The 27026-nt window shown below is 37.0% G+C and overlaps 1 protein-coding gene across 2 annotated transcripts in view; it reads left to right on the top strand.

Annotated features, from left to right (window-relative positions):
* LOC138702627 (uncharacterized) overlaps positions 1–20253 on the top strand; it is a 108735-nt gene extending 88482 nt beyond the window's left edge. For both annotated transcript variants that reach the window (XM_069829944.1, XM_069829945.1), the window contains exon 2: positions 18611–20253. In XM_069829944.1, coding sequence (XP_069686045.1) covers positions 18611–19804 — 1194 coding nt within the window. In that variant the 3' untranslated portion in view covers positions 19805–20253. The remainder of the gene's footprint in view (positions 1–18610) is intronic.
* The last annotated feature ends 6773 nt before the right edge of the window (positions 20254–27026 follow it).

Here is a 27026-nt window from a genome sequence, read left to right as displayed (position 1 = left end):
CTAATAAATAATAATAATAGAAAATGTTCTACTTTTGTACTCAAGAATTCCCCTCAGGTCCAACTAGACCTTTTAAGTGTTAAATATTTCACAATTTTGCTGTGTGTAAAAGCGATCTAATTGATTTGGACAAACTTTGACATAGTTCCGCTAGTTTTCAATAGGTGGCATTATTATTGGGATGGTTAAAAAGTCTCGGGGAAAATGATGTAGATAAGCATAAATTTATTCTCATAATTGACAGTATCAGCGGTTTCCTGCTAAACCCGGTTTTGTTTTACAATCATTAGAGGGGATGAAATTTTGAATTCTATAATGCAGGTGTATTTATGTACGATTGGCAACACTGATTATTACCTTCGCCATCTATTCACTGAAGTAATAACTAAAGCAGCCATACTTACACCACAGTCTACTATATACAGTCACGAAGCTTGAATTTTGAGGGTGCTAGAAACAATAGACTGTGACGGTACTATTTTGTATTGCCCGTAATGAGGCGATATTAGCGATCCTAGTGGTGAGCAACTATCTACTGTTTGCATATTTACTACGTATTGAGCTTCGCGACTGTATATACTAAACTGTGCTTACACGAATAAATTATCGATCTTTGAAAGTTGCTGTACAAGGTGCTCCATTAAATTAAAACCACAGTCTACTATATACAGTCACGAAGCTTGAGTTTTGAGGGTGCTAGAAACAATAGACTGTGACGATACTATTTTGCATTGTCTGTAATGAGGCGATATTAGCGATCCTAGTGGTGAGCAACTATCTAATGTTTGCATATTTACTACGTATTGAGCTTCGCGACTGTATATACTAGACTGTGTTAAAACTATGATTACGTTTAACTACATTAAAAACATACTGAAGTTCTGACTTTTGACTTGTTCAGCTGTTCAGGTACATTTCAAATTAGTGTACCGGTTCTACTTATGTTTCAAACATTTTTAATTTGTGCTGCATTCCTTTTCTGAACTTTTGAGAAACTGTATCTTCAGAGTTCACTTCTTTCGGCCACTAGTTCATTTTCACAAGCTTTATATTTAGCCTTATTAACGTTTTCAGCCTTGCATAACCGATCTTTAAAATCTGGTTCCGCTAACCAGGAATCTCGAAATGCCTGGCCACGCCACGATTTTTCACTTTTAGCTAATTCACCTTGCAATTCTCTTTTCTTCTTGGGAGTAGGCGGACCTAATTCGTCGCGGAAAAATTCATATTACAAAACAGTAAGTTAAGTTTATCACGATTATAGAAGACTACTTCAATCTCATACACTGTTCAGATACAGACTTAGGTCAGCGCCATCTGAGAGCTGCAAGCTCTACGATATTAAGCGGCTGAAAGTAAATCTTTCAAACTGTACGATCTTCATGTTTCTATGGGAACAATCGAGTAACGTCTCTATGTTCCACTAATAAAATCAATAAAATGTCTAGATACGGGACTCATGCCATGTCTATAGCAGTCGCAGTCATCATGATTGCCAAAATTCGCGTGTTCAAACCCGGATGAGGGTCTTTCCCAAGGCGATAAAAATTCTTGGAACGATTTCCCTCGGAAGGGAAATAAACCTGGGGCTCTCGTGACACAGATTTACGACACTTTAAAAACATGCTGAACGAAGTCATTCAGCAGTTCCCCGTTCAAATTGCCTGCTTCAAGCGGTAAAATTTCCCTTCAGGCGTCGATCTATACATTAGTCACGAAAATTAAATAACATTCTAGTATTTTCGCACAGATGTTTAAGACTTCGACAAGAGCAATAAAACACGAGAAACGCATGTCCTGGGCTAATGTTGTAACTTGCGAGTGTAGGCCTATTCAGGATCATACAAAAAAACAACAGATCGATGTACTACATAGAGATTTACTCTTCAATCCAAACATTATTATTATTATTATTATTATTATTATTATTATTATTATTAACTTATTATTATGTGTGACTTAGACTGTGGAGCCACCGGTGTAGCTCAGTCGACTTAGGCACTTGCCTGCCGATTCGGAGTTGCACTCGGACGCGTGTTCGATCCCCGCTTGGGCTGATTACCTGGTTGGGTTTTTTCCGAGGTTTTCCTCAACCGTAAAGCGAATGTCAGGTAATCTATTGCGAATCCTCGGAATCATCTCGCCGAATATCATGTCGCTGTCACCAATTCCATCGACAATTAAAAAAATAAATGGTCTTCAACTACAAAATAGACCTACACTATTAATAACATACTTAGTTTTCTTCTTACAATTTTGTACTTCATTTGGGTCCAGCATGCTGGTTTCTTACGCAGAGGGCGCGGGTTCGATTCCCGGTCGGGTTGAATTTCCTAGTTGAAGTTCTTCAGGGTTTTCCCTCAACCATAAGGCAAATAAATGCCAGGAAATTCGGGCCATAACATCCCTGAATATCACCGGCTTCATTCATCACCAAAATCATATTCATAACAAATTAGTAACACATGCAGTGTTGCCGACTAGATTCTTAAAAATCCGCTGTGAAGCCGTGAAGAAACCGCTAAATTGCTATATTGTCAATGTAAAAATATATTATTTTGCCGCTGTGAGTGCTAAAAGTACCCGCCAAATCCCTATATCAGCAATACAAATTTCATAAATTTTACCCGCTAAACTAACGCCGAAAAACGCTAGATCTAGCGGAAAAATCGCTGAATTGGCAACGCTGAACACATGTCTACATACGCCATCTACGTAGTTCACAACAATAGAACCAGTCTCAACAATGGTACACAGGCCTTCGGATTTCACCAACTCGCGATATGACCAGAGATGTTAAAGCGAATATAAATAACAGCAATAAATAAATAAATAAATAAATAAATAAACAAAGAATTTTTTCATTAAGAGTATTGCGTCGGATTCCTGAATGCCACCCAGGGCATCCGTCGGACTTCGACAATCATCGTACATAGGGAGTATAATCTATGCCATCAATGCCGTAACGTTTTGAAGTTTCGTTACATTCAGTACTTCATCCCGTCTCATTCCTATGCTAGCAAGTACGTATACAAGACAGAGACAGCTATTTCTACGAGCAGTGCGGTGGCTGCACCTATCAAATGTTGGCAGACATCGCAAACGAGTTCTAATTTGTGATGACGGTTCAACTGCTACTCTAGCATGAACACCACTGAAAACCGGAATACACAATACAGGCGAGTCAAGCCGCACGTACACGGTAGGGGTGGAGATAGTTTCGTTGTGAGTACGATTAAATAACAAGACGACATTAACGGAATCCAGTGTGCTATGGATCTAAACAGACTAAGTACAAGGATCCAGCCTTCGTGAAATCAATCAGTACAGGTGTGCAAGCTATAGTCGCGACGCTGTTATTCCCGGCGTGACTCCTCCTCTTTGCTTACGTCTTAGGAAGTCAAGGCTCTATAAAGTCTAGGTAGGTAGTATCGTTCGCCATTTTTGTTCTTTCGTTGCCGAGCTACCATACGAGGAATCTATTTGCCACACCGTTAAATATTATCATGTCGTAACTCCTATGATAATAAATCAAACGCACTGTAATTGAGCGGCAAATAACGTCCTCATGTGCTTTCTGCGAACGCCAACGAAAGAGTCAAAATGGCGGGCGATTATATTAAGTATTTATCGAGCCTTAAGAAATGAATAAAGTCTTCATCAGCGAATCATAAGACGCATACGTTTAAATGTAGCCGACCTGCAACGTGATTGGGTGCCGGAAATTAGAAATCGTGTTTATTTATCACTTAACGCCAATATGTATCCCACTGTGTTGTTGTTTTTTATTATTAGTCTATTTTTTGTGTACATTTCATTCAATTGTCGGTTTCTGATTTAATTATGCAAATCCTACTTAACTGTAATCTAATACTAATATGTATACTAATGTGTTTATTTTTATTTTTACTGTGTATATTTTTCTTTTTTTATTGAATTATCGGCTTCTGTTTTTATGTGATTCGCATTTGATTCTAACAAATTAATATGTATTTCACTATGTTTATTTTTATTTTATGAGGTAAATTTTATGTAACTACCTCTTTTGATCTCATTATGTAATCAGTATGTAATTACTTAATTCTGATCAAGTTTTATGATCAACTGTGTAAGCAAGTTTCAATCCTGGTTGAGTGTAAGAGAAGGCCTTAAGGCCTTAACTCTGCCAGGTTAAATAAAGCCATTATTATTATTATTATTATTATTATAACAATAACGTAGAAGTTCGTACAACAATGACTGGGGAGAGCGCACATTGAGAGATAAAACAAAAGCAAAAGTCGGAATCCTGATAGATTGTGAAAATTCTGGTTTTATTAAAAGTAGGAATAAGGGTCAATGCCTATGAGGGATTCCATGGCGTAGCATTGGGGACTGGTCCCTCAGTGACCACCAGACACGTGAGTCACGGTTCCACTTGAGAACGGAGCCACTCGCAATGTGGCACACGGCGAAGAAAGTACAATGACAATTGCGTAACGACTCGCCGCACGCTTAAATTAACATCATAATTGGTCGATATGTGGATTATCTGTGCATTAAACTAGCGACTCCTGATTTCATATAATTGGTGCCAAGCACACGGCACAGTCTGGATAACGCAGCCAGCGTGACGCGAACATAACATATCATCACGAACGGCTCGCTGGCCACTGGACAGTGGACACGCCCCGTTTGCCGACATGCTATTAGTGACGAGCTCCTTGTGCGACCAAAACCTCCATCTAAGTAGAGCAGTGATAACGCTTGATGGAAAGATATGCGCACATCCTCACCAGACAGAAACAGGTCTTTGAGAGACGACGGTTTTTATATGGTAGAAAGCCAATGTTACAGCAGATTCCGTATAGGCCAGTTTCTATCTGATGCTTTTCCAATTCACTGCGGGCTAAAGCAGGGAGATGCACTATCACCTTTACTTTTTAACTTCGCTCTAGAATATGCCATTAGGAAAGTCCAGGATAACAGGCAGGGTTTGGAATTGAACGGGGTTACATCAGCTTCTTGTCTGTGCGGATGACGTGAATATGTTAGGAGAAAATCCACAAACGATTAGGGAAAACGCGGGAATTCTAGTTGAAGCAAGTAAAGCGATAGAGTTGGAAGTAAATCCCGAAAAGACAAAGTACAGAGTGTAACAAAAGTTTCTGTAACAGTATGTTAAAATTATTCTCTTTTTAATTTCCATTTTCTCAGGAACCATGATCAAATTTTATGGTGTAGGAGTTGGTACTACTTCATTGTGATGTTATGCAATCCTTTATTATTAATTTGGCTGAAAATGTTACATTTACCATCAGATATTTGAAAAAAAACTCAAATTTTCACTGTACCAGAAACTTTTGTTACACTCTGTATATGATTATGTCTCGTGACTAGAATATTGTACGAAATGGAAATATAAAAATTGGAGATTTATCCTTCGAAGAGGTGGAAAAATTCAAATATCTTGGAGCGACAGTAACAAATATAAATTACACTCGGGAGGAAATTAAACGCAGAATAAATATGGGAAATGCGTCTTATTATTCAGTTGAGAAGCTTTTGTCATCTAGTCTTCTGTCAAAAAATCTGAACGTTAGAATTTATAAAACAGTTATATTACCGGTTGTTCTGTATGGTTGTGAAACTTGGACTCTCACACTTGGAAAGTTACACAACACAGAGCTGCACGCATTGTATTCTTCACCTGACATAATTACGAACATTAAATCCAGACGTTTGAGATGGGGAGGGCATGTAGCACGTATGGGCGAATCCAGAAATACATATAGAGTGTTAGTTGGGAGGCCGGAGGGAAAAAGACCTTTGGGGAGGCCGAGACGTAGGTGGGAAGATAATATTAAAATGGATTTGAGGGAGGTGGGATATGATGGTAGAGACTGGATTAATCTTGCTCAGGATAGGGACCAATGGCGGGCTTATGTGAGGGCGGTAATGAACCTCCGGGTTCCTTAAAAGCCAGTAAGTAAGTAAGTAAGAAAGCCAATGAATTAAAAATATTCTTCCTATAAAATGCACTTTGATATGTGAAAAATAATTAATGTAATTGAATGGTGAAATTGCAAAACGACTTAAGTCCACATTTTGAGGGTTCTGAGTTGAGAGCATGATTATGTTACTGTGTGCAAGGGGCGTCGTTTAGTAGCAGAATGACTTTAATCCACGACTTTTGTATAGTTTTTCTTAGCAGCAGAATATTTGGTTAAGGGGTAAAACGACTTTAGTCCTTGACTTAAGTTGTTTTGCCTGTCAAGTACTGAAAAAACTTACATAATATGTAATTTTAATCATACAATCAGCTGAAAAAATGTTTTTTGTCTGTTGTTATTGGTAATTCTTTAGTTGTGAAAATTTATTACGTTTGAAGAACAGAGCATGAAAATGAGGGCAAATCGCAATATAGCGAACGTAGAAGCTCCGCCCACGACCCATTCCACTTTTCCCCTACTAGCTGATCAGACACTCTACGTGATAGGCGAGTGATGTGTCGAATGCACATTTCATGTGGGTGGGGATAACTTCCCCTACTGGCGTTCGCTATATTGCGATTTATCCGAAAATGAAAAGCAATATGCTGAGTAATCGTGCTAAACTTGTAACTGAAGTAAAAAGTATTGCAAAATGGATCCAAGTTAAGCATCGAGAGAGAGGATTTTCTTGCTGTCACATTTGACTACATGAAAAATGTATGCTTGCCTAACACCAGTTCAGGATATGTACTACTATCGCCAGCTTACCGTCCCGGCTTTCTCTATGCACAACATGAAAACTAGTGAAATGTCCTTTTGTTCTACCATGAAGGACAGGCCAAGAAAAGCCTTAATGACGTACGTAATTTTCTCCTGCACAGTACTTCAATAACTGTCCCATCCAGTATATTAAAGAACTGTGGTTGTTTTGCGACAGTTGTCCGGAACAAAATAAGAACAACACACTAATCAAATTCTTAATGGCAATAAGTGCTCAGAAAGATTTCTTCAACATCATACTTTTCTCCATCAGAGGTCTGTGCTCTTGTGAATTGTTCAAAATAATGTTGTTCAACAATTGCAATACGTTTATTTTATGATTTTGGTATAGATACATTTAGTTAAACATGTTTATGTGTCTGTAACATAATAATTATGACGCAGGATTGAAGTTAATTTGCAGAAGAACTTAAGTCCTGAAAATTAAATTTTTACGACCTGAAGAAGAGTACAAAAGTATGAATTTTTATACTAAAACTATTTCTCTTACATATAAAAAATTATATTGTAACAATACATGATTCAGCGAGGCCAAAAACAGTTTTCTTTAATTTTCTCAAAACTACTTCTAGGAACTTAAGTCGTTTTGCAAATTCACCGTTCAATTAATGGGCATTTATGCTCTTGTCAGCTGCTGTAGACCCACTGCTATAGATATTATAGCTAAAACTATCGAGATGTTCCTGATGTACTGATCCAAACATAAAAAATTCACACTCTGTATAGGTGAAGGTCATGGAAGTAGGAAATTAAAAATGTTTATAGTTTTTCGAGAAACGCAACATTAGCAACGCTGTTGAGCACAAAGTAGTACCCACTCCTCAACTTCATTGAATCGTGAAGGACTGGGTGTAATTCTAGCTGCAGCTCGTCGGCTTTCAACAGCCATGTTACTACAATTAACTAATGAAATTTGCATTTCCCTTCTAGATGATTTATTGAAACTGTACTTTTTATTACTAAATTACTACTGAACTTAATTTCAAAAGGTCGTAATAAATTACACTAAGTTGGTTTTAAAGCAATGGATCATAAATAAGTAACTTTATATTACCACACAAGAAATAAGTCATATTTTAAACAATTTTAACACAAGATATATTCCGGAACATAATATATCTTTCACGTGTTAATTAACCAGTTAACAAGGTAACCTAGTTTAATTAACACGTGAAACATGTATTGTTGCGAAGTGACATAGTGTTAAAAGTTGTGTAAATCAAGATGCACAAGTCATATAATATATTTGAAGAGTCCATGCAAGAATGATGGATGTCATTTGGAATACATTTTGCAGGAGAAGCAATTGAAAGTCTGAAATGCTTAGCGCTCAAAGCTTAACTGTGATTTTCCGATCATTTCTGGACAATGACTATCAGTGTTAATGCCATATAACTCTGTATGTACATTCTATATGTCTTAAGCTATGCATTGACAGTCTTGGTTCATTTTCGACAAGAAAGTGACATCCATCATTCTTGCAGTGGACTCTTCATTTGTAAACTCTCCTCGAAAAAAAAAAAGAAAACAAAACGTTATTGTACATTTTTGTTCAAGATACTTCCAGGAATCATATCTAACTAGGAATGCAATATGTTCCCTTCCACATTCTATATCTATTTATTCAATTCTAAAGTGAGAAAAAATGTTACGTCTATCGTATCTAGATTAAATTTCTTCGGAGTAAGTTGGATTTCGTCACACTCTCTCATTCCGTTATCATTGTCACCATCACCATAACATCAATTCTATACAGTCATTTTTTTTATTTAAATACGCATTTATTACAATAAATTACAATCAGAAAACTACAAAAGTACATATTATTAAATATAATAGAAACAAAAATACGTTAAAAAACTATTATGAATGCAATGCAGGGGAAAGGAACTGGCCACTCTACGCCTTTATCTCCTGGCCTAGTTGCCTCATAAGTGATGCTTTGTTGGTATCAATTGTGAGGTTCAGATCTGTCTTCGGACAGTTGACTAAACAACAAGATATACATAAAACAACAATGAACATGTCAAATATTTAAACAAAACAGAAATATAAATTAAAGAATTTACACCCGTCCAATCACAATGAAAATTAAACATAACCGTAACATAAACACAGAAGTTTGCGGCCAGGTTATCAAATGGGATCATTCACAATGATTCACATAAGCATTGACATAAACATTACCGTAAGACGTTAACATGAAAGTTTGCAAACTCCAAACTTTCATGCTTATGCTTACGTGATTTGCAAACAGAACACAATCGTGGAGCGCTGAAGTATACGACAGAATGTGAGGAAATGGCGTCGTTGTTATGTTTCCATGGTTACCTAGTATCTTTGCGGTTATGTTTATATTCCCATTGTGAATGATGGTATGACTTCTTGATTTTACTGTAACGTTTAAATTTTTAAGTTAACGATTACTTTATGCTTAATTTTCATTGTGAATGAGCCTTAAGAGCAAACGTTCTTGGTCGGCAGTTCAAAACCGCACTGTAGATAAGTAGAAACAAGAAGACGACAAAATAAACAAATCAATATAAACAATAAAATAGCACAAATTACAAAAACAAGAGCCTATATGATAAAAAGCAATCATAATTGAAAAAGTTTATAACCAATATTCACAAGTATATAAAACTATATTTAACAATTAATTATCTAAACCTATATTAAGTTCTCTTAATAATTTCTTTAATTTTAAGTTTAAATTTATTCATACTTATGTTAGCTAAAATAGGATACTGAGAACTTAATTTGTTGTGTAGTGTTATGCCATATTTGAAGCTATGTTTCATACCAGCAGCCGTTCAACTTTTGGATTCCGTGAAATGAAATAATGTATTATAATTATGCCAATATGTGTTGAAATTTGTCTTGTTCTTATGAAACAAAGTTAATAGCTAATGTATAATAATGTACAGGGACATCATTTTATTTTTACTAACATTTCCAATATTAATCTAACTATACCTTTGGATTAACGGTTGAAAACCGGAAACACCGTTTGCTACCCCCTTCCACGACTGGAGTTCGATGATACTGGCGAAAAATACAAGCAAATCACTTTACTAGGTATAGGAGAGAAGAAAAGTAGTTCATCCAGTTACGTAAACAAGGAAATATCGCGATTTGAGTTTGATAATTTTCATTAGGTTTTTCTTTAATCAAAATACAGTACAGTATTAACAATGAATGTTTTTATTCATTATGCAGTGTATATTATACTGTCTACAGCATATTAGCGTACAATATAGAGAATGAAGTTAAATTGAAAAATAATCATAATATGGATATTTAAACACATTTTTGAAATGTGTGGCCGTTCACTTCGATACAGGCTTCAGTTCTAATGTGCATATTATCGCACTATAGACTATTGTACCTAATTCCAATTACCAGATTCGTCCTTCGCACTAGTAACTCAATTTGAAATAATTCTGTACCTACTCTATAAAAGAGTACCTTACATACTGTAAATTCAATCTTCATTCTGTCCGATACAAAAAGATAAATTTACTCAGACATACTATCTACTGTCCGATCAAGTGGTCTTGTCGCAGGGTCATAGAAAGGGGGGAAATCACGTGACAATTAATTACTTAACGAGGCCCATTTATTTAAGTTATTTTAAGCAGTTGTATAATATTACGTAGACGTCCAATTCCTAACAGAAATTAATGTTTTCAGAAAAGAGCTAAGACAGCCCAGCCACTAGCCTTAACAGAGGGGAGTGCAGAAGCGAGTGGTGGAAACCGGGATGCGACGTAGGCAAACGGACGACAGTACTTGTGCGAAAATACGATTCAATATTGAAAGCTCTTTCGTCACTGGAAAACGTGAACATATTTCTGGAACGTACTATACTCACTAACTCAGTACTGTTTATTATGACCGTAAGGCGACTTTGACTGCATACGCGGCCTTGGTTCTGTGTGGACTGTTGAAAGTTTACTAGTACAGGGGGTACATTAAAAAACTCAGGTACAATAAAAATTGAAGTAAAAATAAAATGATGTCCCTCTATAATGTTATAATGTTAATAATCTATAATTACCTAAAGAATGCCAGAAAATAAAGCGCAAGGAATTTTAAAAGGACGTAATAAATTACACTAAGAGACTTTTAAAGCAATGGAATTCAGACTTTAAAATCTAATTTGCAGTGATTGATTAGCAAGAAATGACCGCCTGTATGTAGGCAGCATGACTACTTACCTGTTTTTTCTTGTTTTTACTAGACAATTACACTGGGATGCAATGCACTCTCACTAGTGAATCTCATACTTTCACAAATACTCCTGAAGATTCAATTTCCTCGTCAGACCACATTCCTATTAATCTGTATTCATTACTTGCCTTAATGAGGTCAAGTATTACATTGCGGAAACATTGTACCACAATTACGTCACTAACGACCCATTGTACAGCTAATTTACGATGCTCTTCTGTTTCAAGCACAACGGACAACGCAAATTAACGTGGTGCATTAATTATAATGCTGCAGCTAATTTGTGCAAAAATTACATCATTGCCAGGGCATCCAAGTACAGATTTAACACAAATTACACTAAAAAGTCAACAATTAAGAATTCAATTACATGCCCAACCAATTCCTTTTCCTCTTCCTGATCAGTTTCAGCATCATTCTTTCTTCACCCACTCTTTCCAACACAGCTTCATTTCATATTCTGTCTGTCCATTTCACATACTCAATTTTTCTACATATACACATTTCAAATGCTTCTAGTCGCTTCTCTTCACTCCGTCGTAACGCCCATGATTCTACCTCATACAATGTCACACTCCACACAAAGCATTTCACTAGTCTCTTCCTTAAGCATTGTATTCTTCACCTTACATAATTAGGAAAATTAAATCAAGACATTTGAGATGAGCAGGACATGTAGCACGTATGGGCGAATCCAGAAATGCATATAGAGTGTTAGTTGGGAGGCCGGAGGGAAAAAGACCTTTGGGGAGGCCGAGACGTAGATGGGAGGATAATATTAAAATGGATTTGAGGGAGGTGGGATATGATGATAGAAACTGGATTGATCTTGCTCAGGATAGGGACCGATGGCGGGCTTATGTGAGGGCGGCAATGAACCTTCGGGTTATTTAAAAGCCAGTAAGTAAGTCTCTTCCTTAATTCTTTCTCTAGAGGTCCGCAGAAGATGCTCCTTTTTCTATTAAAAGCTTCCTTTGCCATTGCTATCCTTCTTTTGACTTCCTGGCAGCAGCTCATGTTACTGCTTATAGTACGCCCCAAGTATTTGAAGCTGTCCACTTGCTCTACTGCCTCATTTAGAATTTTACCTTCTTTATTTTTCTTCCTATGACAATGATCTTCGTTTCATTTGCATGTATCTTCATCCCATACTGCTCACAGCTGTCATTTAGCTCCAGTAGCATACCCCTTAGTATAATCTTCTCTTTTGCTAACAACGCCATATCATCAGCAAATCTTATGCACTTTATTCTTCTTCCTCCTACTATAACCCCTGCTATTTTTTAAAACAGTACTTTAGTAAATCCTCCAAGCAGATTTTGAACAGGGTAGATGATAAAAGATATTCACGCAGTGTAAAGACCTTACTTTGTTGCTTTCTTAATTCCAATAGCCATTACGAACAGCAGATCCAAATGTAATTAATAAAAATGTTTATCCTCGACCATGCCGAAATGTAGTAATTATACACCTGGTAGCAGTCCTTTAATGCACCTCATTAAAGTACACCTACTCATTAAAGTTCACTTGTTCCACCTATGAGAAATCACCATTGTACCATTATAAAACCGCAAGTATCGATTATTCTCGGATATGCAATCGAAAGACAACTAGCGAAAAGTCACGGAGGCTGGAAATCCAATACTGTCGCAGAAAGTTATGTTCTGTTACTATAATAATTAGCGTTAATTGTAAATAATATTCAAATAAATTCAATTTGTCATCTCGTTTTTCAATTCTAAATCAATTTCCAGGTTATATCAAGACTAATGTTCATGTTATTCTCTAGATTATATCAAGGTCAATGACATTCGCTCCTCGGAAAAAATCAATACTTTCGCGTCTGCGCACATCTCACAATTTATAATGTCAGTTCCGCTCCTCACTTACATAACCATAACATGAATACTTATGAATAATTTCAAGTTAGAAATATGGTCGAGCATAAAAAGTCGTATGAAACTTGCCTATAATGGTAATTAAGACGTTCGTATGAAAATTATGAAACTCGCTTGCGCTCGTTTCATAAACAAACATACTCGCGTCTTAATTACTACCATTATAGGCTCGTTGCATAATGTACTATTTTACTCCTTTTAATAACGCGCAAATTTATATCATGAATGGCATCTCAACGTAGCATTTGATTTAAACGCGCCCAGCCTTTCAAGAATGAAAACCTTATATCCTTAGCTTTAAACACGTTCTTACATATAGGACATGGAAGAAAACATATTACAACAATACACACGAAGTATAGATCAGATCATTACGTGTAAATTCCGCCAAGATATATTTTTGATATGACCGCTAATGTATTGAGATTGTTTAGTTAAAAAAAAATTAAACGAGATATGTAGCAACGCAGCATAGAATATATAGTGATACGTACTCCTTCACTTTACTCACTTCCAGAGAGGTGGATGTAATTCTACCTGACGTACCCTGGCTGCAGCGTTGCCGGTTTTTCAGAGCCACGATACTATAGTTGACGAATGAAATTTACAAATCCTTTTTAGGTGATTAATCGAAGCCTGTACCTTTATAGTAAATTACTACTAAAACATTGTCATAAGTAGGCCATTCTACACTACCCTAAAAGAAACAAGTCTTGTTTTAAAGATTTTCGTAGAATTCACAATCAAAATTAATTTCAATATATTTTTTCTTCAAAATCGTCCGCAAAGAAACAAAAAGTTATCACAGTTTTTCTCCGTCTCATTTCTAACAATTATCTGAGAAGGAATAAAATAGACCTACACTCTCTTCCACCCTATGCCAATTTCTGTCAGCTCTAACCAAGAGAATGAAAATGAGATATTGAAATTCAAAGTTTATTCACATTTTTCCTTTAGATGTTACAATTAAGCAACCCGAATGAGCAAATGCTCGTGCTTAGACGCAGTGCAATAGAGAAAAATTTACGACATAAATATTACGCAGACAAAAAATAAGAATTAGATAATAAATATTATAAAATAATTACAAACAATAATACCAATGAAATAATAATAATAATAATAATAATAATAATAATAATAATAATAAAGTTGATGAAAACAGACTATAAAACTGATAAGCGAGACACATTCATGTAAACATATTGTGATCAAGCAGACAGTAATAGGCCTTACTTACTTACTTACTTACTTACTTACTTACTTACTTACTGGCTTTTAAGGAACCCGCAGGTTCATTGCCGCCCTCACTTAAGCCCGCCATTGGTCCCTATCCTGAGCAAGATTAATCCATTCTCTACCATCATATCCCACCTCCCTCAAATCCAGTTTAATATTATCTTCCCATCTACGTCTCGGTCTCCCTAAAGGTCTTTTTCCCTCCGGCCTCCCAACTAACACTCTATGTGCATTTCTGGATTCGCCCATACGTGCTACATGCCCTGCCCATCTCAAACGTCTGGATTTAATGTTCCTAATTATGTCAGGTGAAGAATACAATGCGTGCAGTTCTGTGTTGTGTGACTTTCTCCATTCTCCTATAACTTCATCCCTCTTAGACCCAAATATTTTCCTAAGCACCTTATTCTCAAACACCCTTAACCTATGTTCCTCTCTCAAAGTGAGAGTTCAAGTTTCACAGCCATACAGAACAACCGGTAATATAACTGTTTTATAAATTCTAATTTTCAGATTTTTTGACAGCAGACTGGATGATAAGAGCTTCTCAACCGAATAATAACAGGCATTTCCCATATTTATTCTGCGTTTAATTTCCTCCCGAATGTCATTTATATTTGTTAGACAGTAATACGCCTAATGTTAGTAATTTTATATATATATATATATATATATATATATATATATATATATATATACCCTATAATGTTAAAGCAATTAATGTATAAGAAATTTATTTATCGTATTTTATTTTTGAACTCATGAATATGTGGATAATTTTTCGACACTAGATTGTAGGCTATAATCTGATCCATAATTCTTAAACCAGCAGTTCATCTATCAGAGTTGAGACATTCCTTCTAATATTATATTCATACTATGTATCAGTCATGATATGATTCTGAATTCTACCCTAAAGTAAATTTCTTCAGAGCAGGTTCCCGCATACGAGTATATTGCAGTTTGTTGAGCAGTTTATGTTCTGTTGAACGTATTAAGAAATCGAGGATCATAAACATAACAAAGAGAATGTCATTTAATTACTACTAGTTATGTAGTTCATGCACTTCCTCAAAGTGTCGATGCGTTGTTTGCAAACTTTCTTCCTGCAAACGCAAGACTTCCTGATCCTGTGTGAATGACCCAAACCAAGTCAAATGACGATCTGATTTCTAACAAAGGTGGATATTGTACGTAAGAGTGGTGTTGAAAGCCATATCCATATTTCTAGAGAAATTTCGTCACGATTTCCCTCCCACACATCAGCGAAATTGTTGTTACGACGTATCGTTACAGTGGCGTAGCATGTTAATTGAAGGAAGTTGCTGCCATATGGGAGAGCCCGCACTTTCCTCTGTCATGCTAAGATGCGTCGCACTGGTTTCCTTCGACCCTCTGTCAGCTGGCGACCGTGGATGCGTGGCATTAATCCAATTATCGAAAAGAAAACAAACCTTAAAATGGTCAACCGTGTCTATAAATCTAACTGCTTTTTTTTTTACAACGAAAATCACAATTTGACTCTGTTTGTCGGCGAGTGAACATGGGGCAGGTAGAATCAATCCATTTTAAGCCTATTAGCGAAAAGAAAACAAGCCTTACAAAATGGCTACGAATTTCTGTTATAATCTGTGTATGAGTGAACCAATTTTGATCAAATTTAGTACACACATAATACAAAAATTAATTTCTTTCAATCATCATTTTTTGACACAGAGAATATAAGCGTGTTTTCATGGTTCAAGTACTTTGACGCTGTTATCAAGATATGTTCTAATTTCTATGGTTTTAGGCGTACTATTACACTTTTACTACGTCATATTAGCCTACTTTTGACGAATAAAACAGTATAGAACGACATGTTTCAACCAATCATGTCTGCTTATCGTACAATTTTTATTACCTCCTCAGCATTTGTTTTTATCACCTCTCTACATTTGTTTGTTTGTTTGCCAACATTGTACTTTTAATAACTGTACCTGTTAAAATGATTCATATTTATTTTATTTAAAACTTTTCTATCATTTGTCTTGTTTATATTATTTAGGTTTTGTTATAACTTTTGCTGTATGAGATTATGGATAGTCACGTATCAGAGATTGTTTAATATATAGAATGTAACAAAATTTTCTGGTACAATAAAAATTTTAGTTTTTTTTTAATACTTGATGGTAAATATCACATTTTCAGCCAAATTATTAATAAATCATTGCATCACACCATAATCAAGTAGTACCAACACCTACACTATAAAATTTGGTCATGATTCCTGAGAAAATGGAAACTAAACAAGAGAATAATTATAACATACTGTTAGAGAAACTTTTGTTACAGTCTATATATTGATAATTGAAGTAGAAAGCAACTGTTTTAATAAAAATGAAATTGAATCATCAAAGTCTTCTTGACTAGTTTTCGTCCATAAAGTTCAATGAAAATTGTATAGTTGGCACAACTGGTAATAAGAGAACAGTTGATCATAACACATTACTGTCATCTAGAGGAATATTTTTAATGATGAGATGGTACAATAATACATTTTCAAGATAGTTTCGTATTTTAGTAAGTCAATTAATATTTTACTCGTATTGTATTATAATACTTTATTTCTTCTAATCTTTATATACTTTCTTCTAATTGTGCAATAGCCAATTAAATCCCACTCGAGTTTTTATTTTCTCTAGATAAATCAAAACCTATAGTGACATTATTGTAAATAAATTATTATGCTTGCAAGCAATGTAAGATACAACTACATATTTCTATTCATTATACAAAGTGGACAGAAAGTTACTGCCCATTTCAACAATAGTTGAGGTCTTGAAAGGAGTCATTGAAAAGGTGTTTGAAGTAGCTACTATTTAATTCGAATCAGATACCGTCATTCTTGACCCACGAAATTTTACCTCCAACCTTAAATAGACGATTAATAGTGTATGAGATATCTGTATACTGTTGAATTATTTCAACTTTTATCATACCGTCAGGAGAGACGGACTTGGAAGGTATTGCAGAATTCGCATCCGGGAGAATGATATTTCGATTCTTAGGACCAACAATTTTTACACAGAATTTCTATGCACTTCGATTGGACATCTCAGAACTTTAAAGTAGACCATCACCACTAGGGGAGTAGTGGGTACAGTGAGACACAAAATATTAAGACATATGTATGCAAGTGATATTTCAAGTATTTTTAAAATCAGGTGCAATAGAAATATACATTAAAACATGGAGTATAATAATACATAAACAAAAATGTTAATAGATGAAAGACATAATATACAATGCGTGTTTGTCAAAAAAATGCAAATGTCTCACTGTTCCCATTCAGGAGGGTACAGTGAGACACCACAGTGTCTATTAACGGACAATGAAATGATTTACATTTATTTCAAAAGAAAGGAAAACTTGCTGTCTCTTTATCTTGACATGTTCTGCAGGCTTATTTAGAATCATTTTGATGTCTGACTTCGAAACCATTGAAACATCTGGAACATTTGGAAAAGTGAATTTTCCATGACTTTCAAACTTTTGCGAAAAAATAAAATGAATGGTTGGTGACAACAAAGCTTATAATTATAAGAATTTAATGTAATTCTTTATTATTTTTTAATATTTTCTTAAATTTTGTGAATAATTTTTTATTTATGAAACCATTAAAACTTAATGTATCCATTATTTTAAGCCACAGTTCCTGAATTGGTTGCTAATATGTTCATTTTTAATGTTAGTTACTGGTAAATGTAATATAATTACAGTTTGTTTTTGCAAATCATTGGTACATGGGAACAGTGAGACGTCTCAGTGTACCCCTCAATGGCATGTCTCACTGTTCCCTTTACGCATAGTTCATTTAAAAATGACGCCATCACTTCAAAATTAAAACAAGAAAGACGAAACTTTGCCAAACATAATCTCAAATACCATAGTATTAGGTAACAAAGCAGTCATATTTATATCTCATTTGTATATCCAATATAACCTTCATTAAACACAAGCTAAAATTTTACTTCTAGAGTGAAAAATTACGAATTATTTTTTCATCACTCACCTTTATAACTAGAATCAAATCGAGTATGAAAATACTATTACTTTACTCATGCAACATACAACTCCACTGTTACCAACATCTCAACATCAAAATTTACCACCTAATAAAAAAGTCTCACTTTTCTCCCTGTCTTACTGTACCCTCTTCTCCCCTACTTTCTCTCATTTGTATTACTTCGCTCATTATTATAACATTATTTCCCCGAAGTAAATAAGTTCTGTGCATAATGGTAAAGCACTCTATTAAAAAAAGAGATAAATTTATCTGTGAATTTCTTGAAAAAGTAAAATTTTATATACTGTGTAATCTCAAGATAAAGAATTAATTTACACTAAGCATTCATTTCTATTATTTCAAAGAAAGAAATACGATGAAATTCGAGGGCGATCGCAATATATCGCATTACTAACGTCCCAAATGCTTCTTTGTTCTAGATTGGGATCTTCCTCTTGGCTTTTGCCATTCTGGCAATGGCTGAAGATTCGAAGTCAGAAACAAAAGAACCCGAAAATAATAAAGAAGAAGAAACGAAACAAGTGGAAGTGAAGGAGAAAGTCGAGCAGAAGGCAGAGGATGGAGACAAGAAGAAGCGCGGTCTGATCAGCGACTTCGGGTACGGCGTGGGGTTCGGGCACGGCCTGGACCTGGGCTTCTTCGGCGGAGGCGGAGGAGAGCACGTGCACCACGGCCACATCAAGACCATCACCCTCACCGAGAAGGTCCCTGTGCCGCACCCCTACCCGGTGCACATCCCCGTGGAGAAGCACATCCCTGTCCCTGTAGAGAAGCCAGTCCCGTACCCTGTCAAAATTCACGTAGACCGACCCTATCCGGTCCCTGTCACCGTCCACAAGCCCGTCCCTTACACAGTACACAAGCCGGTGCCCTATCCCGTGAAGGTGCCCGTCGACAAACCGTACCCAGTGCACGTCACAATCGAGAAGAAGGTGCCTTACCCAGTTGAAGTGAAGGTCCCCGTGCCACAGCCTTACACGGTCCACGTACCAAAACCCTACACAGTGGTGGTGGAGAAGAAGGTCCCGGCACCATACCCAGTGCACATCAAGGTCCCCGTGCCCCAGCCTTACCCCGTGCACGTCAAGGTCCCGGTAGCTGTCCCTGTGGATCGCCCAGTGCCGGTAGAGGTCAAGGTCCCAGTCGACAGGCCAGTGCCTGTACCGGTAGAAAAGCCTTACCCAGTTCCGGTGGAAAAGAAAATCCCGTATCCCGTTGAGAAGCCCGTTCCATACCCCGTCAAGGTACCAGTAGACAGGCCTGTACCGTACCCCGTGGACAAGCCTTACCCGGTGCCCGTGGAGAAGAAGGTGCCTTACCCCGTGGAGAAGATCGTGCCTTACCCTGTGGAGAAGCCAGTGTACTACCACGTGAAGGTGCCGTATGACAGGCCTGTGCCGTACCCCGTAGAGAAGCCCTACCCAGTGCCTGTCGAGAAGAAGGTGCCGTATCCCGTGGAGAAGCCAGTGCCGTACCCCGTGAAGGTCCCAGTGGAGAAACCGGTGCCCTATCCTGTTGAGAAACCGGTGCCCTACCCCGTCAAGGTACCGGTGCCAGTGCCAGTCCATCATGAGCACGGTGGTGGAGGGTACGGAGAAGAACATCACTTCTAATGCTGCCATCCAATCCCGACATCATCATGCTGCAATTTCGATACAAAAACTATAATACGCAATAATGAAGACACCGAACAACAATGAAGTTGCAGTGATACATTAAATATCTCAAACGTTTGACCAAAGACCCGCACAAAAGCACTTTTTTTTCTCATCTAACGAACCTTCGTACAATAAAGTGAAGTTTTAATGTGATCACATTGTTTCGGTATGAGGACTGAATGAGCTCCGGTTTGTCTACAAACAATGCTCATCCAACAAGCAGTATTTTTCTGGGTGTTCCACCCTGTATTATTATATTCCTGTTACAGTGTGAATGGATTGTTTGTCAACACAATCATGCCCTGCCAATCTTGCTGTGGCTAACATACAATGACAATGTTAAGTTTATATGCATGCCAAAAAAGTTTTCACGACTGAATAAATCATTTTTACAACTTCAAGAACGTGTTTATTTCGTGACTATGATGACGATCTCCTCACGTCCCTGTTATCCCTGACAAAGTAACTCTTGACGAAGTACTGCTGTGCATTGTGTTAACTAATAGAGAAGCCTTTGAGTAATTGATAGAGGACCTAAAATCAATAGTCAATTTGGTCTTGATTTTAACTGCAAGCAATTTTTATTTTATGTGGTTTAGTTGTTATATTAGTGGGCCATGTTTATTAAATCAGTAGGCCTTGTAGAAAATAGCATCTACTCATTGTTGCCACCTGGCAACTTGAAACAAGGGACAGCCGAAGCATAGAGATGCATGTCTGGGCACCGCATTTTTTTTCTTATTACTAGAACGATCGTGTAAGTCAGCGATTCTCTAATAAATTATCGTGGGGACCAATATCCTGGCCTGCTCGTTCCCCTGACCTCAGTTCGTTGGGTTTTTACTTATGGGAATATTCAAGACCTGTTCAGAATAATGAAATTCTTAGCCAACGTGTTGAAGAATGTCAGCAGCCACCTAGAATATGGGAGAGAGTAACAGTCCGAGAGGCGCAGCTTAGAACATGTGGCCATTTTGAGCACTATCTGTAGAATACGCAAGGACTTTGGGAGAAAAATGTAAAAATATCTGTCCTAAATCAAACTTTATTTTAATTTCCCCTATTACTATATCATGTATTTTACAGATATTTATAGCATTACTTAGAATTGCGTTCGTTACTTTCCTTTCCTCTATACTGTATGTTTCATCGTGTGCTTCCTCATAGCCTACATTTACGACAAATCATTGAAGCACTACACTGAACATATGGTAACATTCCTAACCAGTCCAATCCAACGGTTTCTTAGAACCTTAACGTCTTCTGTAATTTATACATCGAGATATTCCACTAGTCATAAACAGAAATTTATGACCAACAACCAAGTAGAACTCAATCTATCGAAGTTGTTCGACATCTGACCACAGCTGGAGGTGATCTCGAAAATGAGGGAATTTCTACACGGACTTCATGGACAACAAAATCCATTTAAGAAAAAAAAATAATAATAATTACCGTTTATGCGATAGTCGTTAAGTTGAACTGCTTCTTTGAGCAGGTTTTACTATAATTTGTTTGAATGTAACGGAGAACATACATTTCTTCTTAGCTTCAAACAAATTTCTCTTAAATAATCAATACAACATAACTCAGTCTACAGACATCAGTGCCAATCCTGTTGAAGGCCCATTCACAATGAAAATTAAACATAACCGTAACATAAACACACAAGTTTGCGCCCAGGCTACCAAATGGGATCATTCACAATGATTCACATAAGCATTGACATAAACATTACCGTAAGACGTTAACATGAAAGTTTGCAAACTCCAAACTTTCATGCTTATGCTTACGTAATTTGCAAACAGAACACAATCGTGGAGCGCTGAAGTATACGACAGAATATGAGTAAATGGCGTCGTTGTTATGTTTCCATGGTTACCAAGTATGTTTGCTGTTATGTTTATGTTCCCATCGTGAATGATGGTATGACTTTTTGATTTTACCGTAACGTTTATATTCTTAAGTTAACGCTTACATTGTTTAATTTTCATTGTGAATGAGCCTTTAGTCTCCAGTTGTCGTATGCAAATTTTGAAATAACTGTGAAAGAAATGCGAAAAAAACCCTAACATCTCCACAGTTTTCTTGCCTACCATAAATTGCACTTCTTCTCGTATCTCCAACGCTGTCGCCATACAGCCCGTTGTGCACTCTCTTAACAAAATAATACCGGTATGAATTAGTCGCAATCACGGAAATGGCGGCTCATGAATTCAGATATTAAAAATTAACATCTCAAAGAAAAAGGTAGGAAGTTTAGAATATGTTTATCTACACAAAGACCGTACAGGTAGGTCCATTAAAAACTCCCGATGAGATCGAGAAGTTAAGAAGTGCAGAGATGAACGAGTGACTCTATGGGCAGCTTTAAGCCCCAGAGATACTGCGGAGAAGAACAGGCAGGTTTATAATTGTCACCAGATAAGACAGTCCGCTCCCAGAACCCAGCAGTACGCCTTCCAGACGGTTCTAAAATGGCATGATCGTCCCACGCACGAAGTGTTAAATGGATGAAATGTGTAATGCTGAGGGAAACGGGAAAACTCTAGACAAGCGTTCACCCTCCGAACTTGTCCACAACAAATGTCACTTCAGTCTACGTTTGGATGTCGCGTTGCGTCCTAACTCTGAGACACGAGAGGTCAATGGCGTGTAGATAACACATGCGCTCACTTTTCGTAATTCTATGAACCCTTCACTGCCTACATCTGAGTGAAGTAGGTCTATTTACGCTGATCCCCAGCTGACAATGCTACGGTTCGCTGTATTTCCGGTCTTCATGCAGACAACGCCACATGTTCCTATGTCAGCCCTGATACCTATCATGTGGAAATGGGAGAAACCCGAGTAAAATATGGACATGTGCATAACATAACTATATATCTTGACGTTGAATTAAATGTGGGTGGTGCCAGAAATAAAATAAGAAGAATGCAAGGAGAACAAAGGGATACAAGGAAATCACAATGAGAACAATGGGAATACAAGCAAAACAAAGGGATACAAGGGAATCACAATGAGGATAATGGGAATACAAGCAAAACAAAGGGATACAAGGGAATCACAATGAGAATAATGGGAATACAAGCAAAACAAAGGGATACAAGGGAATCACAATGAGGACAATGGGAATACAAGCAAAACAAAGGGATACAAGGGAATCGCAATGAGGACAATGGGAATACAAGCAAAACAAAGGGATACAAGGGAATCACAATAAGGACAATGGGAATACAAGCAAAACAATGGGAACACAATGAGAACAAAGGGATACAAGGAAAACACAATGAGGACAATGAGAATACAAGCAAAACAATGGGAACACAATGAGAACAAAGGGATACAAGGAAAACACAATGAGGACAATGAGAATACAAGCAAAACAATGGGAACACAATAACAAAGGGATACAAGGAGAACACATGAGGACAATGAGAATACAAGCAAAACAATGGGAACACAATGAGAACATAGGGATACAAGCAAAACAATGGGAACACAATGAGAACAAAGGGATACAAGGAGAACAAGGGAACACAGGGAGAACAAAAGGAGAATACAAGGAGAACAGAGAAATACAAAGGGAACACAAGGATAACGGGGATATATGGATAATAAAGGGGATAAAATAAGAACAAGACGAACACAAAGAGAACAAGGAAATGCAAGGAGTATATAATGTGTACAAAGTGAAAACAAGACGAAGACAAGGAGAAAAGGGGAAGGAAAGGATAGGGAGTACGAGGGGAATAAAAGGAGAACAAGGAAAACACAAGAAGAACAAGGGGAATAGAAGGAGAAAAAGAGGAACACAAGTGTCACTAGAGCTGGAACCCGGACCACCTCGCCTGCATGCTACAGCAGGGGCCTTGCTTGCTGGAATTGGAACACAGAAGTGAAAACGAAAGAAACGTTATCAATCACTTGACTGGATACTGCCCGCCAGATGCCGCGGATACGAACAACGGCACCGAGTAACAAATTCTAGATTATAAATGTGATAAGGAGTCTGATGAAAGCTAAACAAGGACGTCATGCTGTCCTGACGTAACGGTCCAGACATCTGCGTGATGCATGGTTATGGTCCACTTCAAGGTAAACAAAGGATTACCTAACCGCGGGTTATCATTTCTCCTGAAAGTGAAAGCCTGCATACGGAAGCAGCAGCAACCCAGTAGCATGGGAAACCCTGAGATGGGTGATGTGTCACTAATTGTTTTAATTATGTGGGATGCTGGGAATACGAGTAAAGATGTTGATACAAAGATTAATACGGTAATGTATTCAAACAATTTTGTAGAACATTAAGACTGACACTATTGAAAAAGGTGAGAAGAGATACAATTTTAAAGTTTTATAAAATGATGGTCATTCCACTTCTTATTATATGGTTATGAAAATTGGACACTCACAAAGAGCCAAATAAACAGAATATAAGCGACAGAGATGCAGTTCTTGAGACCAGTGACCCTATAAGTACAGCTTTTCAGATAAGAAAAGAAATGTCTACGTACAGAACTGGGAGTGAATAACATTGTAGAAACAACAGAACTTAGTGGAATGAACATGATAAGCTACGTATGTATACCAAACCACCAAAAGTTACTGTATATATCGATATATCCCAAAGGAATGTAGAAATCTGAGGAGAAACGGGCTAAAAGTAGCTCAAGCCTTTGAAGACAATGATCATCATTAGTATCACTATTATTGTTGTTATTTTTGTTATTACCATTGTTATTAATATTATCATTATTATTATGATTTATCTACTATATTATTATTATTATTATTATTATTATTACTATTATAAAATAATGTAGCGTAGTGGGGGAAAAAGATTTAGAGCTTTTTATTGACATCCTGTTACCGAAAAAGTTGTTTCGGTAATGTCGTTTGTCTGTCTTTCTCTGTTTTAAAGCAACTTATTGCATGCATTTTCTACATAAGCAATAATATTGCACGAGACAATTTATCCTGCATTTATGCACAATAATAATAATACTTACTTACAAATGGCTTTTAATGAACCCGAAGGTTCATTGCCGCCCTCACATAAGCCCGCCATCGGTCCCTATCCTGAGCAAGATTAATCCAGTCTCTATCATCATACCCCACCTCCCTCAAATCCATTTTAATATTATCCTCCCATCTACATCTCGGCCTCCCTAAAGGTCTTTTTCCCTCCGGTCTCTCAACTAACACTCTATATGCATTTCTGGATTCGTCCATACGTGCTACATGCCCTGCCCACCTCAAACGTTTGGATTTAATGTTCCTATTTATGTCAGGTGAAGAATACAATGTGTGCAGTTCTGTGTTGTGTAACTTTCTCCATTCTCCTGTAACTTCATCCCGCTTAGTTCCAAATATTTTCCTAAGCACCTTATTCTCAAACACCCTTAACCTATGTTCCTCTCTCAAAGTGAGAGTCCAAGTTTCACAACCATACAGAACAACCGGTAATATAACTGTTTTATAAATTCTAACTTTCAGATTTTTGGACAGTAGACTGGATGATAAGAGCTTCTCAACCGAATAATAACACGCATTTCCCATATTTATTCTGCGTTTAATTTTGCTGTGGTCGTGCCAGAGAATCAGTCCTATTCCGAGGCTTATTGTAGGGATACGTAACAAGCTGTTTTTTACGGTGATGGGTTGTTAGCCCTTCGCCCAACCCCCAAGCTGGAGGACCACCCCTTATCGGCTGTCCACGACTGCTTATTCAATATATTCGCAGCTACCCTCCATATCTGGAGGCCGTCTCCTCTATCCGCAACCTCAGGACGCGCCATGCCGTGGTGATAGGGACCCACAATACAATAATAATTATTAGCGTCTTCATTTTAAATTTAAACATTGTCGATCCAATCCATATCAAATCTAACGCTTTTATTTAGATTTTTTGTATTATGTAGAACAGACTGAAAAATGATTGGTGTAGTTCGAATCAAGATAAAAAAATAAATAAATAACCAGGGATCCTCGGTTCCCAAGTTAGCGTTGCATAGCAACGTGTAATATATTTGTACTGAATGTTATTAATATTAATGCAAACATATCTGTAAATGACATCACAACAGACTACGTAACAGTCTTCAATATAACAGAGCTTTTACCGAAACTTTAAAAATATATAATTTAGCTCATATCTTATACAGATATGAAAAACTCAAGTTTACTTGCGTATTTCACTCGAAATTTGTATATCTCCTGTACTTGGGGCGTGGCAAGCGATTGCAGAGAAGTGAGCAAAAATTGTTGCACGTTTTCAGTAGTTACGTAACAATGCGTAAAATGGTCATTGCCAATGACATGACATGGCGTCTTGCTTTTTCGGGCGTGACCCAATTACAATTTATTAATTAGTTTCTGTTTGTTGAAAAAATTTATAAATCATCTCACCAATCGTGAGCTGCCACAAGGGACCAAGAGTTCTTCAGCATAGAAATTTTTACGAGTTCACTGAACCATTAATTTTGTTTTAACAATGAAATTCCTACAAGTACATAGCTGCAAATAATTTTTTGAGATTAGTGGAAATATACCTATTTTAGAGAGGTGAGTGTTACAAAAAAGTAAAGAATGCTACTGGACTTAGTTTGATTTCGAATATAGGTGATTCTTCAGGAGAGCAATTGATCCTTTCAATGCAGCTAAGGTTACAGTCGGAATAATAGATGTAGGTATTCCAAGCCTCTTAAACACATCTTTCATGAAGAGAGTAGCGGTACCTCTTGCTCCAACCAGAAGTCCGATTACTTCAAGCTCTTTTAACTGGTATTTTTGTAGGTAACAGGGAATGGTAGGATTGTAGATATTCTTTTTTTCATTATCCACTTCTGCTGGCTGTTCCTCATCTTTTCGAAACGCACAGTGGGATCAATTATGTATCCTGATCTTGTATTATATCTATGTGCCGTGTACTGCCAGTAACGGAGAGACCATGTACTTCTTCAAAGGTGTTGTAATCGGCATCTTTAAGGGCAGTGGCTATAATTGATCGTACTTGGTGGTGTCTAGCGTTTCGCAGAGATTCGCCGTGCAGACAGGATCCCAGGACGTGTGCAAGAGTTTCAACCTCGTTGTGGCAATGCCTACAACGCTTGTCCTGAGATCTTCCCGGCACAGCACGTGCTGCAGCAACATTTCCAACCATTTTAATGCCATC

Source organism: Periplaneta americana, chromosome 7, assembly GCF_040183065.1.
Source record: "Periplaneta americana isolate PAMFEO1 chromosome 7, P.americana_PAMFEO1_priV1, whole genome shotgun sequence".
NCBI lineage: Eukaryota > Metazoa > Arthropoda > Insecta > Blattodea > Blattidae > Periplaneta > Periplaneta americana.
Note: the sequence above shows the minus strand (reverse complement) of the source record. Positions and strands in the feature narration are given on the sequence as shown.